The sequence below is a fragment of the Bufo bufo genome, chromosome 7, assembly GCF_905171765.1.
Source record: "Bufo bufo chromosome 7, aBufBuf1.1, whole genome shotgun sequence".
Lineage (NCBI taxonomy): Eukaryota > Metazoa > Chordata > Amphibia > Anura > Bufonidae > Bufo > Bufo bufo.
In genome coordinates, this window is record NC_053395.1 from 145,570,224 (window position 1) to 145,581,416 (window position 11,193).

The window sequence follows — 11,193 nt, forward strand, 5'->3', positions numbered from 1 at the left end:
CTCATATTCCTCACGATTGCCCACTTGGACCGGACGAGGCCGAGGAACCGAGGAAGTGAAACGATTACACACCAGTGGCTTCAACAGGGAGACATGAAACACGTTGGAGATCCGCATGCCAGGAGGAAGCGCAAGGGCATAGGCTACCGGGTTTACCCTGCGAAGCACTCGGAAGGGACCAACAAAGCGAGGCGCCAGCTTGGGAGTGGGCACTCGAAGGTTGAGGTTGCGGGTGGACAACCATACACGGTCTCCGACCTGGTAGGAAGGAGCAGGCGCTCGTCTGCGATCAGCCTGGAATCTCTGGCGCTGCGCAGAGACCTCAAGGGACTTCTGGATCTGTACCCAAGAAGCACGTAGGACGGAAAGGTGATCCTCCACAGCCGGAATATCCTGGGAAGAGAATACCTCCGGTAACACGGCAGGTTGGAACCCATAATTGGCCATGAAGGGAGACGTCCCAGAGGAAGAGTTCACCGCCGTGTTCCTGGCAAACTCACCCCAAGGCAGGAGGTCAACCCAATTGTCTTGGTGATCGGAGACATAGCAACGAAGGAATTGCTCCAAGGCCTGATTGGATCGTTCTGCGGCCCCATTGGACTGAGGGTGGTAGGCCGAGGAGAAGGAGAGATGAATCCCCAACTGGGAGCAAAAGGCGCGCCAGAACCTGGACACAAACTGACTCCCCCGATCCGACACAATCTCCTTAGGCAAACCGTGCAACCGGAAGACCTCCCTGGCAAAAATCGTGGCCAACTCTTGTGCAGAGGGTAACTTCTTGAGAGGAACACAGTGGCACATTTTGGAAAACCGATCCACAATCATGAGAATGACCGTATGGCCTCGGGATGCAGGGAGGTCCACAATGAAATCCATCCCCAGGTGTGACCATGGGCGCTCCCCGGTGGCTATGGGTTGCAGAAGGCCCAACGGAAGGTGCCGAGGGGACTTACTCTGGGCACAAACGGAGCATGCCGCTACATATGCGGCGATGTCGGAACGTAGGGAAGGCCACCAGAACAGACGAGAAACAGCCCAGGACAGCTGATTCTTTCCAGGATGCCCCGCGGTCTTGGAGTTATGGTAGGTTCGCAACAACCGAGTGCGCAACTCCTCAGGCACAAAACATCTGCCGTTGGGTCTCCCAGAGGGAGCACCAGATTGAGCCGCCAAAATCTGCTCACCCAGGGGAGAGGTCAGGCTGGTGCGAATGGCGGCCAGGATCTGATTCGGAGGTATGACCGAAGTCGGAATCGACTCCTCCCTGGACAGCTCGGAGTACTGCCGTGATAAGGCATCCGCCCTGATGTTCTTGGAACCGGGTAGGTAGGAGACCACGTAATTAAAACGTGACAAGAACAGAGCCCATCTGGCCTGACGTGGTGTCAATCTCTTGGCCTCAGAAAGGTAGGTCAGATTCTTGTGGTCCGTCAGGATGAGAACCGGAACCACCGAACCCTCGAGCAAGTGCCTCCATTCTTTAAGGGCCTGCACGATGGCCAATAACTCCCTGTCACCAATCTGATAGTTGCACTCCGCGGAAGACAGTTTCCGGGAGTAAAACCCACAAGGAAGCAGAGGACCCTCTGGTGTTCTACGCTGAGACAGAAGGGCGCCTACTCCCGTCTCAGACGCGTCCACCTCGAGGACAAAGGGCAACCCAGGGTTGGGATGCGACAGAATCGGAGCCGACACAAAGGCGGACTTTAGGGCCTCAAAAGCTCGGATGGCCTCGAGCGGCCAGACCTGGGAATTACTGCCCTTCCTGGTCAGATCCGTGAGAGGCTTGGCCAGCATGGAAAAGTCCCTGATGAACTTCCGATAATAATTGGCGAAGCCCAAAAAGCGCTGCAGGGAACGAAGACCACTGGGCTGGGGCCACTGTAAGACCGCCGAAACCTTCTCAGGATCCATGGAGAACCCCTCAGCGGAAATGATGTAACCTAAGAAGGTTACCTGGGATCGGTGAAATTCGCATTTCTCAAGCTTACCGAACAGCTTGTTCTCTCGTAACCGTTGCAACACTCGTCTGACATCCAGAATGTGGGCCTCCATGGATTCAGAATATACCAAGATGTCATCCAAATAGACTACCACACACTGCTGCAACAGGTCACGGAAAACATCGTTGATGAATTCCTGAAAGACTGCGGGCGCATTGCACAACCCAAAGGGCATAACCAAGGATTCGTAATGACCGGTCCTGGTGTTAAACGCGGTCTTCCACTCATCGCCCGCCTTGATCCTTACCAGGTTATATGCCGCCCTCAGGTCGAGTTTGGTAAAGACCGTGGCCCCTTTAAGGCGATCGAACAGCTCGGAAATCAAGGGTATCGGGTAAGCGTTCTTGATCGTGATGCGATTGAGACCCCTGTAATGCAAGGCCTCAACTCACCGCCCTTCTTTTTCACAAAGAAAAATCCAGCCCCTGCCGGGGATGAAGATTTGCGAATGTGTCCGCGTGAAAGCGCCTCCCTCACGTACTCCTCCATGGCCTCATTCTCCGCTACCGACAGTGGATAGACTTTGCCACGAGGAGGAACGGCACCAGATTGTAACTCTATGGCACAATCGTATGGGCGGTGCGGAGGTAGGGCAACCGCGCGCACCTTATCGAATACATCCCGGTACTCCTCGTATTCAGGAGGCAACAGAGAGTCCGAGGAAGTACACAGCAACTTGACAGACCCATGGATGCAACTAGCCCCACACTGCGGTGACCACGAGAGGATCTCGACCGATCTCCAATCGAAAGTCGGATTATGCTTCTGGAGCCAGGGGTACCCCAAGACCACCGAGTAGTGTGGAGACGAAATAACCTGGAGGCAGACCGACTCTCTGTGAACGGCACCAATGGCTATCCCCACTGGAAGGGTCTCATGAGTCACGTGTGGCGGCAGAAGGGGTCTGCCGTCTATCGCCTCAAGAGCCAGTGGGGAACCTTGAGCCTGCAGAGGAATGGAATTGGCGGCAGCGAACACACTATCAATGAACAAACCACCAGCACCAGAGTCCACCAACGCCTGGGTCGTCACCGAGCCCCCGACCCAGGAGAGGACAACAGTGATCAGTGGTTTGTCAACACGGGAAACCGGGGACGAGGAGACTCCACCCAATATCTGCCCCCGACAGGATCTCAGGGTACGAGCGTTTCCCGGACGGTTCGGACATGCCAACCGAAAATGCCCACCGAGACCACAGTACATGCATCGGCCCTCGCGTCTCCGGAGTGCCCTCTCCCCCTCGGACAGGCGAGCAAACCCCAGCTGCATGGGTTCAACCCCAGACAAGTCATCCCCAGGAGGCGTGGGAGGAGAGGGAGGCACGGGTGGGACAGCAAACGTAGGCACCAATCTGTTAGAAGACCTCCGCAGGTTCTCCTTAAAGGAAGGTCTCTCCCTGAGTCTGGTGTCAATCAAAATCAGGAAAGAAATAAGAGACTCGAGCTCAACTGGTAGGTCCTTAGCTGCAACCTCATCCTTCAAGGCATCCGAGAGACCATGAGAGAAAGCAGCGACCAGAGCCTCATTATTCCAGCCCACCTCTGCTGCCAGGGTACGAAACTCAATGGCGTATTCAGCTACGGATCGTGAACCCTGTCTGATGGACATAAGGAGCTTCGCAGCAGAGGCAGCACGAGCCGGCACATCGAATACCTTCCGAAGAGAAGCAACAAAACCGGAAAACTCGGCAACCACCGGATTGTTGTTCTCCCATAAAGGGCTGGCCCAGGCCAAGGCCTTGTCCGAGAGCAGCGAGATCAAGAAGCCCACCTTTGATCTCTCAGTAGGAAAGGCATGTGGCAGCAACTCGAAATAAATGCCCACCTGGTTAAGGAAACCTCGGCACTGAGTTGGCTCTCCCCCAAAGCGCTGTGGAAGAGGGGCAGAACCGGTCATACCCCGAAACACCGCAGGCGCAACAACAGGTGTCGGGGTAGACTCTGGCGCAACAACCGGAGCGGCAGTAGGAGCGAGCCCAGGAGCGACAACCGACCCATCGGCAACGGGAGCGAAATGAGCCGTGCGTTCAAGCAGGGTTTGCAACGCCACAGCGAACCGACCCAACAGGTGATCCTGCTGATCAAGTCTGGCAACCAGCGTGGGTAGCGAGGATGGCCCTGTACCGTCAGAATTCATGGCTTGGTCCTAATGTCACGGAACCATGAACCAGACGTACAACAAGAGATAAGTGAAAATAAGAAGGCTTTATTGAAAATAAAGCTGTAAAGCAAAAGTCCAAACGGATGGTGAAACCGAGCAGAGTCTTTGCGAAGCCAGAGGTCAGGAACCAGAAGGGTAGTCAGACGAAGCCAGGATCAGGAACCAGCAGGGTAGTCAGACGAAGCCAGGATCAGGAACCAGCAGGGTAGTCAGACGAAGCCAGGATCAGGAACCAGAAGCAGCAGCAGTCTAGAAGCATGTGAACACAAGAGGACCAAGCAAGGAACTGAAGCCACAGACCTCCTATATATATGAGCTAGGCATCCAGCTCCTCCCAGGGGAAGGAGGAGCCGCAGGGTGGAAGGCTACAAGAAACCCAGGACCCAAGATGGCCGCCAGCACATGTCAAACGAAGGAGAGCAGCAAGCAGGTAAGACCATGACATAGACGTTGTATGTTGCCAAAACTCTTGAACGTCCTTTATCCTTTTCCGGAGGATTTGACTAAGAAATGGTCGGCTCCACATATAGTGGACCCGCCAGTTTCCCGCTTGGCTAAACATACTACCTTGCCAATGGCGGATGGGGCTTCTTTTTCTGATATCAAAGATAAGAAGCTGGACGCGTTTGCAAAATCTGACTTTGAAGCAGTTGGCACAGCTCTGCAGCCGGTGTTTGCCTCTACATGAGTTGGCAAGTAATTTACGTCCCGGGAGTCCCCTCGGGGGAACTTGCAGATGTGGCCCTGCAGCTCTAGCATGCCAGTGCATATATTTGTGAAGCATCTTTGGATGGCTTGCTCGTCAGCCCTGTTGGTGGCTATTCACCATACCCTATAGCTCTGCTGGGCAGCAGATAATGCTTCAAAGCGGACCCCTCCCCTTTACCGGTAGCAGACTTTTTGGTAAGCGCCTGGATGAGATCATTTCGGACGCTACAGGTGGTAAGAGCACCCATTTACCACAGAACAGGGGGCGGTCTGATAGGTAAAAGAAGCAGAAACCTTTTTTTCGCCCCTTTCTGAGTTTTTCCAGCCCCAAGAGGGCGTCTAACAAGTCGGCCACGGATCAGAAGCGCAAACCTTCCTTCAAGCAGCGCCCTACCTGACGTTCCCGTCAACAGGGCTCCAAGTCCTTTAACCCTAAGAACTCTGCTGCATGACGGGCGGCTCCCGGCACCCTCCGTTCAGGTGGGCGGCCGGCTTCATGTGTTTCGGCATGTTTGGCTGGCTCACGTCTCAGATGCGTGGGTAAGGGAGGTCATTGCAGAGGGCTACAAGCTGGATTTCAAATCCTCCCCTCCGTCCCGTTTTTTCCGGTCGTCTCCTCCGGCCTCTCCCGCAGCCGCAGATTCTTTTTTTTCTGGAAATTCGCATGCTGCTACGGCAAGGTGTGATTTTTCCGGTTCTTGCGCAAGAACGTTTTCAGAGGTTTTACTCTAATCTCTTGTCCCCCAATGAATGGAAGAGAAACTGATTTTACGGTAAGTACAAAAATCTAGTTTTCACTTATGAAAAAAAAGGTGGAAAAAATATGAATACTGTATTTTTCACTTTATAAGACGCAATTGTTTCCCCCAAAAAGTTGGGGAAAATGGCAGTATAAAGTGAATGCTAATGAGCGCCTCCATTATTCACTCATTAGAATGCAGGAGGCAGAGGTGACTGTAATGCTGCTAACACTTGCTGTACTCACCACTCCTTTGTCTTCTTCTGGGCGCCTCTCTGCATGCACTATGACCTGATGCTTATGTCTGATCTGAGGTTTGATGAGTATTGGAGGTGTGATTTTGAGGTCTGACACAGATTGGGGGTCTGATTTAAGGTCTGATAATGTTTGGTGATCGGGGGACCTGGTCTAAGGTCTGATAAAGTTTGGGGGTCTGATAAAGATTGGGATCTGATTGAGGGGTCTGATCTGAGGTCTGATAAAGTTAGGGGGTCTGATATGAGGACTGCTGAAGATGAGGTGTCTGATTGGGGGGGTCTGATATGGGGGTCTGATCTAAGGTCTAATAAAGATTGGGAGTCTGATCTTAGGTCTTATGAAGATTGGGCATCTGATTTGAGGTCTGATGAAGATTGGGGGCCTGATCTGAGGTCTGATGGAAAAAAATTATAATTTTATTTTCCTCTTCTAAAACCTAGGTGCGTCTCATAATCATACGCGTCTTATAAAGCGAAAAATACATTAACTGCTGTGCTAAAATGTCAAATGTTTTCATCACTTATTGTTTACACTCTCACTGACATACAATAACTTTTGCCTCCATTGCCATGCATTAAATATTATACATACACATTAAATCACACACCATCACAATCCTGTTACTAGGGAAAAAAAATTATTATACTGTCATTGACACTTTTGAGTACATTTATATTATAATTTATTTTGAAGAAACTCTCATTAGTCATATGACATGGTGTTTTTTTAGTTTATTTTGTCATTTTACATACTGGGGCATTACAGTAACATGAAGGGCTGTGATGAATTTCAGATTCCCTTACACTGATTTGTTGGAGTCACCAGCAGAATATACAGTACTGAGGTGGTCTGTGCTGTCACAGTAGCTTCTGCCAGCACTTTATAGAGAAAATGTAGTCTTTCATAGAAAGTACGGTATTTGATGACGACTACGCGAAAATACATATTTTGATTTGTTTACGTAATTGCTGCCTTCCCCAACTCCCCTATAAATATGTATGCTTGGATCAGCAAAGTGTGTATGTTTATGACATAGAGGGAGACAAGCAGCTGCCAGATAAGGCTTATCTCTTGGCATAAAAGCAGTCAGTCATGTTAACCCTCGTAATTCCTTGTTTTCCACAATGAGAGATGTCATCTGAAGTTGAGTTGTCCCCCCACGCCCGTCACTATTGGCCGCATTCACTAACAATACTCGGATGTGTATGGCCAGCTTTACTCTACATGAGCTTTGTTCTGTACAGGATTTTCTCTATCTGCTCTCTGTTGGCATAGATTCATTTCTAATAGTATGTACTATTATCAGATGCTGCTACAAAAACTGAAAGGTCCACCACAGAATCCTCTGTACGGTTACACCTTTCCCTGTGAAGAATCCCCCATGAAGATCTCGCGCTCAGGTGTGGATTCAGGTATTGGGGAGAGTGTTGTTGCTGCAAGCATGACTCAGACCATGACTAGTGACAGGCTGAGGACCCCGTCCCCAAGAACGTTCTCATCTGCTCTGCAGAACCTGGTGGAGGTGTGCCTACAGCAAGATCCTGAGAAAAGGTAATTCAGCCTTCAGTCCTTCTTTTTATGGATATGTGTGATCATGGATACTTCTTACCAGAGGGCCACCGTGGGTGAGAAGATGATATTCCGGTAGCGTGAGCCATCTGTTCAACTCTTTCTTTTCCTGTTAAATGAGATACATTATGAGATCATTGTTACATACCGTTCCTCAATGTAACGCAGTTTGCGTTCTGCCAGTGGGCGTGCAATGTTGTCATGGCAACTGGTGCTTGGTGATGATGGCATCAGTCAGGGTGTCCAGTTGCCACAGCAACCAGATAATTGCTCCCAAAGGCCTACTTTAACCAGGCAGCATAGTCTTATCTCAGAGGTGACCAGCCATTCAGTTTTGTCTTTAAAGTTAGAAAGAACTCTCTGCACCAGCTTGGGGGGGGGGGGGGGGGGGGGATATAATTATTTATTTTATGCATTTATATAGCACTGACGTATTCCACAGCACTTTACAGACATTGGAGTGTGGGAGAAAACCGGAGGAAACCCATACAGACACAGGGAGAACATACAAACTACATGCAGATGTTGTCCTTGTTCGGATTTGAACCCAGGGCCCCTACAAGGCATCAGTACTAACCACTGAGCCACCATGCTGCCCTTATGTTTCTGAAACCTCTTGCCATCTGTTTAAAGGGGCTTTCCAGCAGTTACACATTGATGAGCTGCCACGTTCTGTCCTTTTGCTCCAATGGTCTCTAATATGAATATGGAGCAGGGATCTTAGAAGATGTGGGCCACGACACCAAGCCAGCCCTACCTTCAGAATGCTGTCTGGACTTCCACTAATAAAGACCCCTATAGTTCCCCCAGTAGTATTTACCTAGCCATAGACAGTGGGATGGGCTCAGGTGGCCCTATAGGCATTGGCCCACTGGGAAAATTCCCTGTAGGGTCTATGGCCAGTTTCCTCCTGCATCTGTGTAGCTGTGTATCTTTCTGTTCTAACGTTCAGGATGATCCTAAAGCTCCACAATTCTATATAGGGAAAATATTTCCATCATTGGGATTATAGAGGGAAGAAGTCCTTTAGCTGAAGATCTTTAAAGGTCTTAAAGGTGAAAATAACGGTTACTTTTACATTGTTGGGGAAGGGGAAAAACTTCAGGTCTTGTGAAACACTTATGACTAAAACTTCAGTCATACTGCTGAAGATCAGTCTGCAGCTATAAATGTATGTTTGTCTGAAGAGAGCGGAAAGCATCGTATTTTTATAATACAGTCTTACTTTTATTTTATCTAGACCATCAGCTGCCATGTTGCTGTCCCATCCATTCTTCAAGCAGGTTTGTAGCTGTACCTACATAACGAGTTTTAGGTTAAGAATTTCTCTACTAGAGATTAGCACAGGTCTGGCGACTGTTAACACAAATCCCAGTGGCCAGACCTGTGCTGATTTTCAAATGAAGTTGTTCCTTTGTATTCTCGGAACTCCAAATAACCACCCATAGACATTTAAAGGGAGGCTGTCATCAGAAAATTCACAGTTAAACTAGGCATCGTTGACAGGTTCCTGCACAGTAATCTCGCCTGTCCCTGTCCATCAAGTAGAGAAGCAGAGAGAGGGGCTGGCAGAGGATCAAGGGTGTCATGGCCCGCCCTAGGTGCACTTAACTGCTTATTTGCATATGGATTGAAAGTACTTTTCTCTAGAATAAGCAACAGATTGCCCAGTGAAAGGTACCTTCACCTGAGCTAGCCCTACTTGTTTTAGTGGTAAATTTCCTGGTGACAGACAAGGGGAGACAATGCGCAGGTAATTTTGAAGAGGAAACAACGCTTGCGTGACCTCTTCAAACAGCTGATTGGTGGCGGTGCAGGGTGCCGGACCACTTCCGATTGAAAATTGATGACCTATCCTTAGGGTAGGTCATCACAACCCCTTTAAATGTTTTTTCAGAGATTCCAAGACCAGCCCCCTGATAGGTCATCAGTAGCTGATCTGTGGGGGTCCGACATTCGGGACCCCTGCCGATCAGCTGTTTAAGAAGGCAGTGATGCTCGCAGTAACGCCGCGTCCTTATTGCAGCTTTGCCTAGTCCAGTGATGACCTGTTCATCAGTCACATGGCCTAGCCCTAGGTGTAGCTCAGCCCCATAGAAGTGAATGGGGCTGAGTTGTGATACCAAGCACAGCCACTATACAATGTACGGCATTGTGCTTGGTAAGCATGGAGAAGGCAGCAGCGCTACTGCGGGCGCCCCTGCCTTCTCAAACAGCTGATCGGTGGGGGTCCCGGGTGTCAGACCCTCACCAATCAGATACTGATGACCTATCCAGGGGATGGGTCGTCAGTTAAAAAAAAATCTTAGAAAACTTTTTTAAGGAATGCAAACTACTGAGACCCTCATCAATGATAAGGAAGAAGGTGCTTGAAGCTGAGTTGCTAGACTAGATAGTGCACATGGAAGAGATTGGTGTTGTGTATGATCAGTGGTGTCCCAGAGGTTGGAACAGGACCACTCATATATTAATTGCATATCCTGAATTATGTTTTCTTTGGAATGTAAAAAACATTTTGACTGCTGCGTTTGGGTGACTCAGCCTGCTTTCTTGATAATATAGTTGATTGTAAAGTGCATGGTATGTATATGCTTATTTCACAGGTAAGGGAGCAGACTCGGGACTCCATGCCCTCACTGCTGCCCTCTCTGGCACAACATCGGAAGCACAGCTCAGGTGGCTCCTTTCCAGTGATCATGAAGAATTACTCCTACCGAACTACAGACGAAGTTAAGGAATGGACATTTCATTAATACTGTTTACTAAGCAAAAGGAATATCCATATTAGTGAGCAGTGTAAGGGCTTCAGTTTCCGGCAGTTTCCTTTTATAGAATTAAATATACATGTGTGTATTTTTTGGTTTATGCTCAGAGAGCATAATGTGAATATGCAGAGATTGCACTTATAAACTGCAGAGAAGCTGTAAGTCGCGCACATAATTAACACTAATTGGCACTTCAGACTTTCTGCCATAATTGTACAATTTTGATTGTTTTGTGAACCTTGTGTTGCTGGCCATTGCTGCGCCATTGAGTTTTTAACTCGATAAGTATTCTTTTTACTTGTGTGATTATTTAGCTATTTTTGTATTGATTTTCTATTTTTATTTTAGTGCTTTGTATTGCAGTTTTGTATGAAAAGCCAAAACAAAATTGTCAGGTATTTTAATGTCATGTAGATAATGAAGCCTACATTGATGCAATGATAAAGAGAAGCAGTGGTCAGTCCATCCTTGCATTGCATGTTCAGCCTCTATTTCTGCTCCTATAGCATGTAGGCTTAAGGATCCGCCATTTGCAGGAACAGGTAGAGAAATGTATTGAAGAACGTGTAAATGGTTTCATTTTTAAACATATCTCAATTCCCTAAAGAGCACTTGCACAAAAAATATGTGTACAGGAATATGCATAATTACAGATCGGACCATCCTGGTAGATGCCACAAAATGCCACTTTATGAGGCCCTTATTGGTGCAACATTTAAGAGCAAATTCTTGGATGAGTATATAATTGGGCTGAGCTGGCAAATTTTTAACAGTTTTTTACATTTAAAGGCTATGGACACCATCGGGGCAATTTGTTTATGATTGCATTTAACTTATTTGGGGCAAAAAAACTATTTTTTTCAATTGGTCTTTATTCAAAATATTCTATATTAATCTTTTTGCAAGCTGTCATTTTCTGTTTTCTTTGAATCCCATCATCTGATGGCTCACATGTAGCTCTCATCTCTGATCTCCTGTACTCATAAACACT

At 48.4% G+C, this 11,193-nt stretch overlaps 1 protein-coding gene across 2 annotated transcripts in view; it reads left to right on the plus strand.

The window, feature by feature from the left end:
• The window catches only part of STRADB (STE20 related adaptor beta), a 54,772-nt gene extending 43,933 nt beyond the window's left edge, over positions 1-10,839 (plus strand). For both annotated transcript variants that reach the window (XM_040441090.1, XM_040441091.1), the window contains exons 10-12: positions 7,175-7,419; positions 8,678-8,720; positions 10,041-10,839. In XM_040441090.1, coding sequence (XP_040297024.1) covers positions 7,175-7,419; positions 8,678-8,720; positions 10,041-10,190 — 438 coding nt within the window. In that variant the 3' untranslated portion in view covers positions 10,191-10,839. The remainder of the gene's footprint in view (positions 1-7,174; positions 7,420-8,677; positions 8,721-10,040) is intronic.
• Positions 10,840-11,193: the final 354 nt, after the last annotated feature.